The 17,784-nt window shown below is 30.9% G+C and overlaps 1 protein-coding gene across 2 annotated transcripts in view; it reads left to right on the top strand.

Annotated features, from left to right (window-relative positions):
• Positions 1 to 17,784, top strand: part of LOC118192373 (parathyroid hormone/parathyroid hormone-related peptide receptor-like) — a 193,044-nt gene that overhangs the window by 110,014 nt on the left and 65,246 nt on the right. For both annotated transcript variants that reach the window (XM_085813034.1, XM_085813033.1), the window contains exons 6-7: positions 5,004 to 5,115; positions 9,747 to 9,906. In XM_085813034.1, coding sequence (XP_085669160.1) covers positions 5,004 to 5,115; positions 9,747 to 9,906 — 272 coding nt within the window. The remainder of the gene's footprint in view (positions 1 to 5,003; positions 5,116 to 9,746; positions 9,907 to 17,784) is intronic.

The following is a 17,784-nucleotide window of genomic DNA, read 5'->3' as shown; positions in this document are numbered from 1 at the left end:
TAACCAAAGGAGTTATTTTTACATTATATTAGCATATGCCCAAAGTGAAACAGTGAGACGGTCTTTACTTAGTTTAGCTCCGTGACAATAGTCACCATTGGAAGCTAGAGTTTTTCATAAGTTTAAAGAAAAGACCAGTTCATCAACATTAAAAATGTCTTTTAATTCAAATCGATTTATTTTGGTGGATAAATTCTTGAACCACTTTTCAACCGACTCAGCAGAACACTCTTTGGTTTTTAATTTTTTATGTGGCGTGAGATACCATGCCTCAGTTTAAATTTATGCCAGCCATCTAGTTTGAGAGGCAAGCTTCTTTCACATTCAGTCGAAGTGCTGTTTCTTTTGGCTTCTTGATTAACACCACTCACTGGAATATTGGATGCACAATGCTGAATGAATAACTTTAGTAAAATGACTTCAACCTCAAAAAATTTTTTATATTGAGCACGTGACTTCCTTGAAGTGGATTGTTGATAATTTTCTGCTCTTCAACTTCTTTTCTTTTATAAACAAGCGTTTTTAGTGTTTTCCCGGAAATATTCAGTTCCTTCGCCAACTCACCTTTCGTCAAACTAATATTCTCATCAAATTCTTTCAATATTTTAATTTCCTTTTTTAACGAGAGTACCTTTCGCGACATTTTGAATTAGTTAATTATGTTACACCTAGCTTATTTAATACAGCATTCTGTTTAGAAGAGAAAAACTATCTATTTCGAGTTCCAAGTATCTCTTCTATTCATGAACTGGTTTTTAATTCCTGTACCAGTCTGTCATGTCTCATGCCTTTGCTTTCTTCTCCTAGCCCCATTTTTGCGGAAAATACTTGAACGTTGGGACTATGATATGTAAAACCAATGCAATAAGTTAAGCAAAAGTGACGTATAAATGCGACATATAAAAGAAATATTTTACTATTAAAGTAAATAGAAGGTATTTTCCCCCTCCTTTCTGCATGACATCATAGTGCAAGCACACTCGGCACAAATTGTGTGTCTCTGAAATTTTCGATTAACAAAAAAAAAAAAAAAAAAAAAAAAAAAAAATAGACGATTGTGCTAATTTGCCATTGCACATAGATTAGGCATTAGGCATATATTGCACGTATGGTAACTGGACAGGACTATTCAGGATGTGCTATAAATTGGCTACCACATTAGGTGCTTCGGCGAACATTTGGCGATAGACGCCCGGTAACAGAAAAGTACCACTGTTTTTTGCTTCATTTTAGAAATACCATTTAATTCTCCCACCAGCGGCTGAGCGGTAAAATCTCTAAACGCTGGTAGTTCGAAATGAAATCAAACTTCGCGAACCTGCTGGCTGCATGGTTGGTTTTCCTCAGTGTAATATGGATGTTTAATGTTTCTCTTAAAAAGTCCTCTGCGAAGGCAGCCCTCTCTATAGGCAGATAAACCTCGAACTGCTTCGACTTAATCGATTAGCCTAACCCATTTAGTTCATTCTTTTATAAGTCTGATATCTAACTAAGTTAGGGTTACCCCGAAGCTGGTTACTTCGCGTGATGATGATTTTCAGATGTAGCTAAATCTTAAAATATGCGATAATGTAACATTACTTCTTGCTTTGGAGGTCAGTTCTGGATGTGAGCCGATGGTCAAAGTTAGACGTTAATTACTTTCCTTCTAATGATTTTAACAATTTATGTCCTCAGAAGATGAAAGGAGTACTGTTTATTTAAATGTAAAACTGTCAAACTCTGCATTTCATCATTAGTATTAATTATCATTAGTACATAATTAAAAATCTCTAAGTTTTCCCTGGGCCCCAAATGGAACGTAAAATAAATAAATCAGTAATAAACATGCGTTTGTAAGTAGTTTCTTAAAGACGTAAAAGTCACATGAAACAAATATAATGAACACTTTTTTTTTTAACTTGTGCTTTCTTGTGACGGAAGGAAACTTTATTTATCCTTTAATGATGCAACTGTTAAGAGCTACATTTTTATCATTAGTGCCATCATTAGTTATCATTAATATATGATTAAGAATAGTTATAAAGAGTTTTTTGGCGCTGCAAAATCAATACATGGAAGTAAAAAATAACTAAAATATGTAGTTCTGATCATTTTCATGAAGATCTATAATGACAGGCATTTTGAAATTATGACAAGTAAACAATATGATTTTACAAGATATTTATATTTATATATTTTATGCATTTATTTATTGTGACTCCAGATATTTTTATAGAAATTTTTAATTATATACCAATTATAAATAATGAGGTGCTATTTATAAAAAGAGGTTTTCTATATTTCATATTATTATATATATTATTACAGTCACCATCAAATGTATTTATTATTCATCTTCTTGTTTGATTAATATTATGACTACGGAAGACTACTAATATTAGAACCCGGGTATGAAGTTCTCCTCTGAAAGACGTTTAATTTTTTAAGTTCCAAATAAAAATTTAAATGGTAGACAAGACTTTTCCCCGGATGAAATATTCTTGCTTATTAAATTTTCATGCCTTTAAGGAAGTTATTTATTTTCTGATTATTAATCTCTCCTCACCCGAAAAGTCGCCAAATCGTTGGCCATTAATTTTTTTGCCAAGCTAATGCATGAAGGGCAAGAAGTCATTTTGAAGATGGTGGCTTAAGAATTCCATAAAAGAACAATGAATCAATAATAATCTTATTGTTTCAAATTTCAGCCAATTTATTAAAAATTCGTAGTAAAACACCTGTCTTTCTGAAGAAATTTCTTAGGTGATTTTCTCTGCACTGTTGCTCTCCCCATGTTTAGAACAACCAGTTTTTGTTTAAAAAATGACAGAACTTCACAAATTTGGCGTTGTGTGCACTGTCTGCATATTCACCGCGATCTATTTTCACATAAAAATCAGAGTTGTCAATAATCGGTAAAATTTATCATTAAAATTCGTCAATCTATATTATTGAAATCTGTGGTCGTCTGTCTATTTGTTTGTGGCGTTATCTCCTCTTGAAAGCCGGGGGGGGGTTGAATTTCGAGAGGGGCACCAACAAATTCCAAAAATTCGTGGGAAGCCATTTCGATTTTTCTTACGACATTCTTACGACATTATCTTACGACATTACAATTTTCTTACGACATTAATTAGCGGAGCTATTACTTAAAAATTCTGAAAACGCTAATTTTCTCCCTCTTTTTTCCGAGTGGCAAGAAAGAGTCTTGCGTGCTGGAGATAAAAATCTGCTTTATTTCGGGAAGTGTTTCCACTGCTCTCTTTCAAATCGTAGAGGTTGTTAATAAAAAATTTTAAGTTTTACAAAATAGGAAATAAAAATAGCATTGCCAAACATTAAATATATTATTCCAGATTCAAAAAATTCGTGGGAAGCCATTTCGACTGTTCTCATCTTCGCACGACTTTAATTAGATGCGATATTAATTAAAAACTATAAAACCCTAATTTTCGCACTCATTATTATAACATTGCCAAACATTAAACCTATTATTGTCATAATTTGACGTTGAAGAAAACACGCGATTGCATGCGACGTCACTGTATGTCGAAAATTGTTCGCCATTTTAAATAAATAGCTGCTGTTTGCAACATTTTTGCTTCAGGTTAGTATAATTGACACGATATATTATTGCCAATTTAACTCTTTTATTAATATTGAGAAAATGTTTTTATATTACTTTAAATTTAAATCATAAGTCATACGTATTAACCTGAAGTGCGAAAGGTTTTGTTTCCTGATTCGGCAGTAAAAAAAATATTTATTAAATTGGTTGTTACTCGGAAAGAAGTAACTAATATCTTTCATACTGAAATGTTCTAATACATGTGCTTTTCAGGTATATATAGAACTTACAAATTTTGCTTTGGTTGCAGCCCGATCGTCTGGCGGGCTTGCTCGCTAGTTTATCAATAAAATTCGATCGTTAACGGAATGTAACTTCGGTGGAATGCGAATTTTTGCCTTCTCATTTGTCGTACAAAACGCCATATTTTCGAAGAAATGCAGCGATTTTTTTCATTAGGTGGGGAAACTTCGTAATCCTATGACTATTCTTTACCAGAGAGAGGGATAGTTTGAAAACACCAAAATTTAATTCCGCACCATCAAAGATACTCTTTTTTTTATTTTACTATATTTAGGCTTTTAAAGCTATGTATTAAAACTTTAAAAATGTGAAAGCTTTAAAGCATTTTTACTTCTTAGAAAAAGAAATATCTTTTAAGTTTCGATGATTCATAGCTCTCTTAATGTCTGAGTAGTCGAGATATCGCTATATGCTGCAATACGAAAAAGTGTGTGACACTTAGTGTGGCCGGAAAACAAGTTTTGAAAGATTTCACTTCACGTTTCGGTTGATACAGTAGGTATAGCTTATTCAGTTATATGCTGGCTATATCAGTTTATTTAGCTGATAAAACTAGTCAATACATATGTTAATGTGTACTGCAGTTTACATACATCCCCTGACTACTGAAATTTTACAGCCCAAAACATGGCTTGAATTGTGTAAATGTATACACATAAGTTAAGGAAATTTCTTCTGGTTAGTTCTGCAAAAACTGAAGAAAACTCTTCATTCCTAATTTGATTGTCTCCTTTGATGCTCTTGGTGGTTTTTTAGTTGTTCACCGACAATTCATTGCTTTTAATAAGCTTGGCTTCTTAATACTGCTTAAGAAGTTCCTAGTCTTTTGGCTTGCATATCAAATTTCTACCATAGTTACTGTTTCAATAACGGCAATATTTCCTGCGTTTACAGTTGAAGGTTAACAGGTTAGTGAGAAGATAGAATTCGAAGTTTAGACCTAGATTTTTAAATTTAACGAAGACTTCTTCAAGTCAAAACGTATCTTTCAGGTGATTTTGCATGGAAATTGTTTCTTAAGAAATATGAACGTTTTTCGATATTGCGCTGCTGTTCGAGTTGCTCAGGTGGCTTTGAGTTCGAATTAGCTTGCCAGAGGGCTATTGTAAGAAAATATTTTCCGATATTAAATTTTGTTCTTTTGTTTCAGACGGCTCCGCTGCCCTCGGAACAACTTGCACCTGCAGCTGTTCGCTTCGTTCATTCTCAGAGCCTCAGTTTCTCTTTTGAGGGACATCGCCTACAAGAACAAACTGGAACAGGTAAGGTGAAATTCATTTTTTTTCCGGGGAGTGATATGAAAGAATATAACTGTTTTTTTTCCAAAAGAAAAGATGTGTGATAGCCATCCTTATCGAAAAAAAGAAGAGATATCACTACGAGTAAAGACCCGTGGCGGTGAAACAATACAGATGGTTTGTTCTCAAAAGCTAAATTGAAAATTTTATTTTCTCCTCATACGTAAATGTTATGTTATTTGTTTCTTTTCTTCTTAAGTCCCATTCAAAGTTGTGAAAATTATATGTTTCCTAAAAATTAAACTATAAAATTGTCTCCACATTAAGTATTTAAATTAGAGACGCATATGCCTTAAATGCATTTAAACTAGTCTGAACTATTTAAAATAACAATTAATAAATAAAATTCAACTGAAACATTAATTGTTGCAGTACATAGATTACTCAAAACTTAAAGAACATTATCCATTACCATTCGGCGTGATTGAAACTGAACAATATACTAAATATTCTAATCATCATTAACTTTTAACTGATGCTCTGTCTCTGGTTTAAACCTAATGTTTAACAAATTAATTAAATCATTCACCAATACTGTAACAGCAATCAGAAGAAAAGCTAAGTTCTTGTTGATTGTTAGACAAACAAGTACTAAGTGTTGCTAATACAATTCAATTAAATAACAGCCACAATTTAAACTGTACTTACATTCTGGCAAAGATTAGCAATATAATAGACATAACAGGCTAGAATTAAAATAAAATAACTGATTATTTAAGTAAATTTTGGTGCCATTTGAGATTTCATGATACTTACGTATTATCGCAACCACCTTAGCAGAAACTGCCAAAATTTCAGAATGCATCATATTCTGGCAACCCTAAGCACAACAGTTCTTCAGACAATCGTGCCTATGACAGTGTTTTAGTTTTAATAACCAACGGCGCCATTTTGGTACAGATTTCAACAGCTTTTAAAAACAAATCGTGATTATGTTTTGTTTTAGAAAATGTTTTGAAATATGGGCTTGCAGGATTTGCCTGTATTAGAAGAAAGTCTTGTAAAATATGTGAGGGTGTTTTAGCAAACCTTTGATGATTTTTCCACAAAATCGCTAAAGGAAGAATGTCGAAATTTCTACCAAAACAAAAGAAACGAAAGCCCGTTTGAAAAACGTTCACTTATTTTTTTTAGAATAAATATATATCTGAAACGTAAAACATGTATGTAATAAACAGCTTTTGCCAACAAACAGTCTCTGTTTTTTCCTTCCGCAAAATTCGTCTAACTGCACGAAAGCGGCTGTGCTAATACGTAAGTACCGATTTCATGCCTATCTTTTCTAACTGGGTTCTGTTACAATAATTCATTAAGTCGAGAAATTTTACACAAATGCGAAAGGGAGTTTAAATACCGCTGCTTCTTAACTGCACCTGATACTTAGTGAGATTAACTTTTGCTTTAGGAAGTGCTCGTTTCTTTGAGCTATTTTCCCTGCATTACTTGTTCACCATTAACTGAGAGCTTTTAGTAATGAAAAGTGAATCTTTAGATTGGGATTTAGAATCCTCCTAGAGGCCCAGTTTATCTGGTAATAAAGATGTAATTTGCTCATTGCTTTAAGCCAACTGTTGTATTTGTAAGTAAACTAGCGATTCTTTAAGTTTATTACTAGCGATTCTTAAGACTTTTTGTTTATTATATGATTTTTCACTTATAACTCAGGTTCAAATAAACTTTTAATTACTGTTAGTTTAATTGTAAGTCATTTATTACTGTTCATTTAATTTTAAGTTCTGTATTAAAATTCGTTTTAACGTTTTAGTCTAAATTGGACTGTTAGATTAAAGTATAAGCTAAGAAATAGAATTTCGTTTCAGAGCCACTATATACATTATGTTCTTAAAATTTTCGCTGCACTTTGGGCTCAATTAAAACGGTCTCGGGACCTCTAGACAGCATCATTTCTATGATTTCTAGTGCCCATCTTCACTGTTTTTATGACAGTAAAATAATTCTTTGAAAATTATAGTACGTAGATTAAATTCTATTTTACATCAAGTAAATAATCCTTACAGTATTCCCATAGTACATCGCGTTTAACCTTTTAAACGAATACTGAGGTTAGGAGTATTGTTATAAAACTCGGTTAAGGGCATTAAAAGGATACTGTGAAAGATATCATGTAAATAATGTGGTTAAAGTAAAATACGTATATTATGTAACAGTGGTTCCTGAAGCATTCTCAAATACGCTATCGAAATAGTGCTTCCTTACTTTCAATTAACTTTAATCAGTTATATATCACTTTAATAGATAATAGATGGCACGGATATTAATTTTTGTAAGTTGTCTACATATATTTTGACTTAACTTCTCCTGGACAACCTGAACTCACCAGGGAAAGCAGTGTTATTCACATTAGAGGTACTAGAAGCTTCTCCTTTCCATTTGAAAAATTTAAACTCTTAGATGATGGAGGTTTGTAGTGATATTCTTGAATAACTGTTTGAAATTGGTAGTGCAAATTAGTTCAGATTTAAATGAAAAGAAATTCTTATAAATAAGATAAGCAACAATAACAAACAAAAATAAAAACCCTCAAAGATTGCATTTTCTTTGATGTACGAGGAATATTCTGTCACAGCTAAATCTATAGCATTAACTACTGCAGGGTTTCTTAAACTGTGGGACCTGCAGCAGAGGGTTGCCAAAAGTTTTAGCTGTTTTGATATTTCTTATTATAATAATTTTATAATTACCAAATATTTTTACACAACCTATCCGAAACTAGATAAAGATAAGACAATACATGCAAAGAAAAACTCGAGAACGTTTCGACGCATTCTTTTTATAATACTATAAAGGTTCATTTTCCTTAGTTTGCAAGTGACGCTGTCATTTCGTCTGTTACTTATATAAAATTTTCACATTGTTTTATGTCTTAAAATAAGAAATTTAAGTTAATGACCTGAAACTGCAATAGTATATTACAAGACAAGTGAAAAAAAATTGACAGTTTCACTCACGCATGTGTCGGATTTGCGCAATGCTTATGGGGTCCCACAAAATTTTTGTAAGTATTATGGGGTCCTGGGGGTCGCGAAAAAATCTCAGTGATAAAAAGGGGTTGCGACTTAAAAACGTTTAAGAAACCGTGAACTACTGAATAGCTTAATAGTCTAACACGGTGTGTGGTTTTAAGTCCCACGTTACTCACGGTTGCTCAGAACCTCCTATTTATACCATTATTCAAGAACTATGAAAGATGATACTGAAATATAGAAAAATCACTCCTAGGGCTTCAAAATGTGCTTTGTGAAAAATTTCAAAATGCCATCAAGGCTTGTTAAGGAATTTTTTAACTATTTCTGAGATTCTCTTTGAGCTAATTTCCCAATTCCAAAGTTAATTGACCTAGAATTAAATATTGTACAAATATATGATTAAACATACACAAACACAAACAGTCTTAAATTAAAGCTTAAACAAATCCTGTAGTATAACATATTATCATCCCGCAGAATTCAATGCTCTGACGGTCTAACTAAACAAATGAGCAGAACGCAACGGTAGATACATACAAATTCACATAGCTCATATATGAAGTAATTTATTAAAGGGAGTGCTTGTAATAGCAAATATAATCAGTTGCATTTTTTTCTATGGAAATATTAAATATCCACATTCTGTGAATATGTACGAAAATATGTAGAATAGATTGCTTCTATCCCACTAAACGTAATCGTATGGTCTATAAATTTGGAATACTTTTTGAAAAATCGTATTAAATTAACAAAGGGATGTATAATTTATTTTTACCCATAGATATCGCTAATATTGCAAAAATAGGGGGAAATTCACTCATTCACTAGAAGACGAGAAGCTAATTGCTGATGATCAGTTGCTGCATTATTAGTAATACTGTATTATATTTAGAAATAAAACAAATAAATGCTGCATAGTCTTATTTCCCCATAATATTTTTCATTTTGTAATTAAAGGCCTCATTTTTCGGTAGGATTTCGGTCGGAATTTGAGCTAAAATTAATTTTCAGTCCTAAACAAATCCGCGTTTGTCTGCAAACTGCACTCTAATACACTAACTTTTTGATTTTATATGATTTTTTTTAAATGGGCCCAAATTTGTGGTAGATCTTGTGTATCAGTTTATGAAGTTTGTCGATATTATGAATAGATCTTCTTTTATTGTAAAAAAGGAAAACTATTAAATAGTCTTTCTTGAAAAATTATTTTTAATAAATCATCTCACAATAGAGGCAAATTTGAATTCTCAGCTATTGATATTTTGTACTTGCAGTCAATATTTAGTCGAAATTAAGAGATTACAATTTTAGAAAATTATACAACATCAGTTACCTGAAGCGAAATTTTCGAAATTTTAATTTGAACATTTTTAATTGAATTGCGAAGTCTTAAATCACAACATTCATGAATAATTACTAACATTACATATCTTTCATTATAAAAAGTAAATAATTTTGCCCCAAGAAAAATTCGAAACTAAGATTTTAAGATACAAACTCATTTTAGTTCATAGTTTAAGAGCTGTGTTTAATTTGACGTCAAAGCTTTCTTTTATAAAAGATGATAAACAGACTTGAATCATAGAAAATTTCATTATTTTCTTCCAGGAAAGCGTGGTCTGCAAGTCCCTGACAAGTATTTGGCAATACTGCCTAGCAGCCAACTACTGCTGGATTCTGATGGAAGGACTGTATCTTCACAACCTGGTGTTCCTCTCAATGTTCACAGACACTGCCAGCATTCTGAGCTATGCCCTCTTGGGATGGGGTAGGTGTGCTATTTTTTCTATGAATTGGACATTCAAATCTTCTTTTATCTGAAATCCTCTATAATCCTGAGAAAGATTCGAGATTCTAAAACGCGAACCTTTACTTTTTTTGGTCAGCATTCGAATCTTTTAATCTGAAAACACTTAAACGTTTTAATTAAAAACTTTGCAGTAGTTAGTTTTATTGATGTCCAATAAATTATCGATTAAAAAAATGACTTTCAGTTTCAGGATTATTTGGATTACCAAAACCCCTTAGGGGCGATTTTAAGTGCCATACGGCTTGAATGTCTCATCTAGAGAAATTTTCCAGAACTCTGCATCAATAGTTGCAATGCGTTTTCTCGAAACTAATTGCATAAGCATCTACATAATTCTGGCTATAAGTAACCTATTACTAATAGGTGATTGGTATTTCTGATAACACATGTCATAATACATAAACTCCGCTTCAAGCACATAACTCTAATTACGTACTAGATAAAGTCCTCAGCCACAGCAGTTTAAATTTTGAACCGCTAACTGAAATTTAAGCTGTTTTTTTAATATCTTCGTTACCAAATTATATTGAGAAATTTAATTTCAAGATACGATAACTTCAATTATGTATTTCATTCGCAGAATTTCACTTGTATTTTCTGCATAAATATAGAATTTTTTAATCTGTATTTTAAAATTTGTTTATCATTAAACGCAGATTTCATATTTTACTTTATTTAAGAGGTTTTTAATAATTTAATTAGAAATTCAAACAACAGTAATGATCGACAATTTCTGAAATTTGCGGTTTAGTTTCGAAGATTTTTATGACAAAGCACACGAGGGCAATCTGCCTAAGGAAAGGATGTCTTCGTGGAGGACTTAAGGGAAACTAACTTGTATCCACACTACACATTAAGGAAACCATGAAAACAGCCATGCAGCCAGTACGTTCACCTGTAATCAAGACAAGGTTGAAGTACCAGAGTTCAGCGACTTCACTGCTCTGCTGTCCGTCGGCTAGATTGTTCTGATTACGATATAATTTTTAAGAGCGATGGTCAAGCTGGTATGACGTAGATAAGTATCTGTCTTAGCAAAGACATATGTAAAATTCTTAATGTGTCTTAAAAAGCAAAGAACAAATATCGCTTGACAAAATATCTCTTTAATAGTGGTTTTTAAAAGTTATCTCTTTTCACTATTTGTGTTTTCTAAGGATTAATTTCCTTTAAAAAAAGTCTTTTACCTTCCCAAATGCGATAATGGTTTAAGGCAGAGGTTCTCAGTTTTTTTTTTAAATTTTGTACCAATGAATTAAAAATAAAAAGTACACTTACCGTCATGTACCAATATATGTAAAGAACGAGGCGATATTTTGCATTCATTTCAAAAGGTCATATAAATTTTTTAAATAAACATTATGCCACTAAAAATAATGTAATAAACCATTAGTAGTACATACATTATAATTTATGAAACTCTGATTTAGAGAATAGTTTTCCAAACGTGGGCATTATTGGCCATCCGTGCCCGCCAGCGACCGAGCGGTAAAGTCGCTGAACACTGGTAGTTTGGTCCGAGGTTCGAATCCCGCGAATGGGCTGGCTGCGTGGGCGTTTTAGTGGTTTTTCCCATGTGTAACGAGTATCCGAGTCAGTTTCCCTTAGAAAGTCCTCCACGAAGGCATCCCTCTCCTTAGGCAGATAGCCTAGTGTGCTTTGCCATAATTAAATAAACCAAACCAAACTATTGGCCATTGGTGTCTACGAAGGAGCATTCTAGTTCATGGAGGTAGAAATTCTTACCTCCATATTCTAGTTCGAGGTCCAGTAAGGGGTGCTGAGAATCAAGTAGACAAAAAGAACACGCCTGTAAAATTTGATTATTTAAACACTTTTGAAACAAACATTTAAACATTTATTTGATTGTATAAATATTTCAATCATACATCTTTGCCAGAATTATACTAAATTGCGTCAAAATAAACATAAAAAAAATCACTTTCACATATGTTAGTCTGAGTTGCATGCAGTTTCATTTTCCTATTCTAAGACATCGAGCAAGAAAAGCCAAAAAAGCTAGCAAGCAAAAGAATTCTGCAAAATGAGATACTTGGAATTGTTATAGGTTAAGCCCTAAAAATTAAGCGCTATTGCTAGCACCTTCAAATAACCCAAGATATGGGAAGTTTCACGTACGCAAACTCAATGATATATTCCATTGAAGAGACATAGAAGCGATAGTGAGGCTCCTTAGTGATCAAACTTGAAATAAATGAGGAAAATGAACATGAGTAAGAGTAATAAGGGTACAAATGCAAATAGAATGAATAACACCAGGTGCGAAATGCGAAATGGGAGAAGCGGTAACTATATTTATACTGTAAGCAATGAACGGAGCAAAGAGAATACGAACGTAGCATCACCTGGAGAGGAAACTAGTAAATCAAACATCAAACGTAAAAAATTTAGATATTAGAATTCTAAAAGCGTAAAGATAGACTGGATAGGAATTAATTTCATTAACTAAAAAAGATATATTATTAATGAGAAAAACTTCAAGGAAATCCAGTTCATCAACTGAAAAAGCTTTATGAACAATTTTTTCGGAACCAAAGTCAAAATTGTGATTAGGTGCCCAATTATGACTGGCTGTCGAAGATTTGCTTATTTCTCCCTTTCGGACATAAGATTAGTGTTCCTTGACGCGAAATGTTTCTTTTCATTTAGATTTATGCATGTTTTAGTCAGAGCTATGACTTCAGAACTTTGAAGAGGATTACATTCAAAGAACATCTAATAAACCGTTGTTGTAAGTGTTAGGAGCACTGAAGAAAATAAACACAGCAAAAAGGGTTATGACCAAAAAAAAAAAAAAAAGTTTGGGAAACTATGGTTTAGCACAAATGATCGAGTTTTCGACCTATCCAGGGATAGGCGATGTTTGATATATTTTAAACAGCAACAAAAGTGTTTAATAAATGCTCGTGCTAGGATAAGTTTAGGGGAACAAAAAGAGAATGTCATTTTCTAATAGGAAAGCATATAAAACAAGTAAAGAATTAAAAAAGATATATTTAAATTAGTAATTTTTTAATTTTCTAAATCTCCTTGTATTTACAGGTTCATAATACTTCCAAAATGGAGATCAAAATTTTCGAAATAGGACACTCTGAGGCAAATCCAAATTTTCAAAATAAAAAGAAAAGTTTTTAAAAATGAAGTGTTAAAAATGTCCATAAGATTTTTAAAAAAAGAAAATGACGACGTGATGATTTAAAAAAATAACGAGATAAAATTTCTAAACAAATATTTAATAAAAGGATGAAGTTAAAAATATAAAATATTTTTTTTGTAAAAAATTCAGATACGTAAAATAATAAAAATATTTTGCTGAATTCAAAATATTTTTATTATTTTAAGAAAATTCAGAACTTTGAAGAGGATTTTTAAAAGATTTTTTTTCGTCAGTCCACTAATTAAAACTTTTTGGATACCCTAACCATTGAACAAACATTTTGTTTCCCTTTCCTTTAATTATTTCTCAGTTTTCTCAATTTTATCTTTTTTATCGTGTTTAACTAATTCTTTTTCATAAAATGTGCCTTCAATTTCCTCATCGGTTAAATCTTTTAATCTATAAATAAGGGATCAAGGTTTAAAACCTCAAATAATAAAAAACTCTTCTGTAAACCATTTATCGTATCCTCTTGTAAAAACTGGTCTTAATTTTAAAATTCCTAACTGTATTATAAATTTAATAGTTTTTAAATTTAACTATTTTTATTTCTATAGCCTTGTATAAATTCCTATACTAAACGCATATTCTTCTTCCCCTAAAATTTCTGATGAGTGGTTTATATTTTGTATAAACATCTTGTTGATGTAAAAAGGCTTCAATTTCTTCTTAAGACATTTTTATTTTGCTCTGTAGTTCTTTAGCATCAGAATTATTGAGGATTATAATTTACATCTCTCAAGACATTTTTCTCTTATTTGTAATAAGTCGTTTGAGCTAACGAAGTACTGTTTTCAGAGACGGAAACATCGCAAATGCCTTTCAAATATGGGTTTGTTGTTTTTAGAAACGGTTTCATGCCAGTTTTTGGTTTTTCTTTACCTTTCAAACAATATTCTATTCCAAATGATAACATATATCATGTTTGTATGCTGTTTCATCTAGGCTATTTATTATTTATGTTTGTATGCATGTTTGTATGCTGTTTCATCTACGCTATTTATTATCTATCATTTATTTATTTATGTTTAGGCCATTTTTTATAAAACAGGTTTAAATTTTCTTAGCCCCATAAAAGCTGTGTCACAGGCCCTTTTAACGAGAGTCATTTCAAAGGGTGAATTGTTAATGAGTTTATAATTGACATTTTTTCCTTTCTTCATTTATGTAGTAAAAAAAATCTTAAAGCCATTGATTTTTAGATGCTTTACAATTTGAAACAAACTGCATATATCTTTAAATAAATTTTCGCTCTTTAACCAAAACTTCTTCTTCTGTTATGGTTTTATTTTTCAGAGAATTTAACAGAAATTTATAAGCATGCTTATATTTCATTTTTAATTCTTAAATTTTCAACAATTTATTTATAATTTCCACTATTCGTGCTACAATACTCAATGAACTTGCACTAAACAAAATTTTAAAGATTCAGAACAATAAATCGATATCATTATAATCTTTGTAACTCTTCCGATAATCATAAAGCCAATTTTCTAATTTCTTTCCCATTTATACAGGATTTAAATTTTTTTCTATATCTTAAGATTTTAAAAATCAAACATGATGAAGTCATGGGGCACTTTAATACATATATTATACATTTCACTAAATTTTTCTCTTCTTAAGTTCCCATTAATTTCCCTCGTGATCCGTTGCATTTATTTCGGTTGTAAATTAGAAAATATGAAATAAATACAATTGCCTCTCATCTCTTTAGGCACGCTGCAACACACTTGAACTAAAATTTCACTTGAACTAAATAAATGGTCGAAGAATGTTCATGTCTACCTCAAATGTATGATTTTTAATACTTGTCTGATCTTCAGCAAGGCAATCATCCTATTCATTTTGTTCGAATGTAAACCTTCTAACTGTACAAACTATCAGTTACAAATAATGGTTTGTTATATTTATTATATTTCGTAATAACAATTCTGTTTGTAACTTTTTATAGGTCGTAAAATTTACATCTTCTCTTTGAATACCTTCGAATCTTTAAAATTGTTCAATTAAATTTGAATATTTATCTCCGTGAATATTTTAACATACATGCATATGCATCGTAATCTTAAAGTTTCCGAAGTAAATTCAATAAAACATTTTTTTCCCGATCCATATTTTCCTACATTCCAGCAGTCAAACCGGAAAAAATGGAGGAGCACGAGATTTTGATTCTTATCTGCATTCTTTTCTTCTTTGTCAAAATTTTGAATTTTTATCATTTCGAAAGAAACAAATTTTTGAATGAGGCAAATTATATTTTGCACGATACAAAATTTATTTGGTTATAAATGAATTATACTAAAAAAGAAAAATCAAAGAAAAGCATGCAAAAGATTTTTAGAAGGCATAAAGTTACAAAAAGAAATTAGGCTAAGTAATGAAGATAAATTTACGAAGGAAACGTAAGTACTTACGTTCATTCAGAAATTTCAGAAGTCTATTATTGATAGAATAGAGAAAGCCAATAGTTGTGAAATAAAATAAAACCTCACCAAAGCCATAAAAAGTATTGAAAAATTTCTGACGTTTGATTTGAATAAAGACATAAATATTAATTTTCAGAAGAAAATTATTTAGATATAAAACTTTGTTTACTGCTCTTGAAGAAGAGAAAAATGCTCGAATTATTGAAAAAGGCCAGTGATTTAAAAACAAAATTAGGTAAAGAAAGTTGCCAGTTGAACAGCCAAATTTCTAGGGCTAAAAATTTGACAGAGGAAGAAATTGAAGAAAGCAACTGCAGAGGATAATGATTAAGAAAAAAGTGTTGGAGAGGTATTTGGAAGGATTACATAAAATAAGGGGTTCTTCAAAACTACTGATCAATAGTGGCTTTGAAAATAAATTAGATATTTTAAAGGATCTTTTAAAGGAAATATGTAACGGTTTTGTAACATAAGACATTATTTTAAAACAAGCTTGTATCTTTCTGATAGTCAAAGACAAAGGAAAGGTCAGTCACGTCACAGCAAAGAATGAGGATTTCTTCCCTTTCAGATTCTTGCTTTCGTAGTGACTGCAAAAGCTAACAATTTAGGCGCGGTAGACGCAACGGCGGATGTCAGTGTTAAGAGACTTTTTGGATCCGGAACCGTCTCAAAAACTTAATCCTAATTTTATATCGGCTTTACAAAATATAATACATCAACAGCAAGAAGGATGCTTAAAAGAATTCCTGGAAAGAAAGCGTATCAAAACTGAGAATATTCAACAAAATAATAGAAGATAACTTTAAAAATAGAAGTGATTTTAGAAGAAATTTTGCTTCAGATTTACTGCCCAAAAGAATTAAAATAATTGAAATTGGTTTTATTAATTTAGATGCATCATCAGTGTCAAGAACTCATTGAGTTTGTATTGAGCTAATAACTATCCGAATTATATTTTTGATGAATATTTTAGACTCCTTTGGTAAAAGATCAAGAAGTAAAAGTAAATTCACAATTATTTTATATGTATAAAAAATGAAGATGTATTTAAAGAGCATTCTTTTAAAACAATAAAGTAATGTTGAGTCAAGCGATTTTGTGTGTTTTATTATTATGCCATTGATAACCTGATTATTGAATCAGATGAATTTACAGCAAAAGGATTAGGAGGGACACTTGTAGAAATTAAATACTTAGAATTGAGAATTAACAAACATGATCCTCTTTACGGATCACCCTCTATTTATTCAGACATAGAAGAGAAAACAAGCGTTCATAAAGTAAAAAACAATGATAATAAATGTTTTAGGTGGTCTAATTCTGTCAGCTCTTTTTCTTGAATATTGAATTGGAATTATTGAGTGTTTATGACATGACGTTAATGTTAGAAAAAGGTACGAGAGAAGGTAAAGCTCAATGTTGCAATATATACAGAAAAGCAAATGATGATTATATGAGAACTTATGAAAAGTAATGCCAATAATTTATATGGGTGGGCTATGAGTCATTTACCTTATGGTGGATTTAAATGGGGAAACAATGATGATTCAGATGTTGGGTATATTTTAGAGATGATTTAAAATATCCAAAAGAATTACTTAATAAATATTCAGATGTGCCTTTAGCCCATGAAAATAGAATTCCAGATGACTGTAGTCAAGCTAAGTTACTAACAATTTTATACGATATATGTTGTTCATTGTAGAAACTTAAAACAATATTTGAAAATGGGTTTAAAATTGGGAAAGGTTCATCGAGTACTGGAATTTAAACAGTCCTCTTTGGTTAAAGAAATATATAGATATGAATCCAGAAATGAGAACTAAAGCTACTAATGATTTAAAAAAAACTTTCTACATACTGATGAATAATTCAGTGTTTGAAAAAACAGTTTAAAATATTGGAAAGATAATTGATGTGAAATTTTGTCGTAATTAAGAAAAAGTTAAAAAAGTGATTGCTAAACCAAAATTTAAACAGAGGGCTATATTTAATGAAAATTTAGTTGCAGTTCATATGAATAAAAATTCAATCACCTTTAATAAACCAATCTATCTTGGAATGACAAAATTAGCTTTATCAAAAAAATTAATGTATGACTTTCATTATAATATTCTGAAACCTTAAATATTCGGATCATGTTTATACTACTGTATATGGATGCGGATAATTTCATATATTTTATTAATATAAATAATTTTTATGAAAATGTGAATGGTATGATAG

Source organism: Stegodyphus dumicola, chromosome 3 (assembly GCF_044657685.1).
Source record: "Stegodyphus dumicola isolate Sdum_Otavi_A_Nest chromosome 3, ASM4465768v1".
Taxonomy (NCBI): domain Eukaryota; kingdom Metazoa; phylum Arthropoda; class Arachnida; order Araneae; family Eresidae; genus Stegodyphus; species Stegodyphus dumicola.
This window is presented reverse-complemented; position numbering and strand designations above follow the sequence as displayed.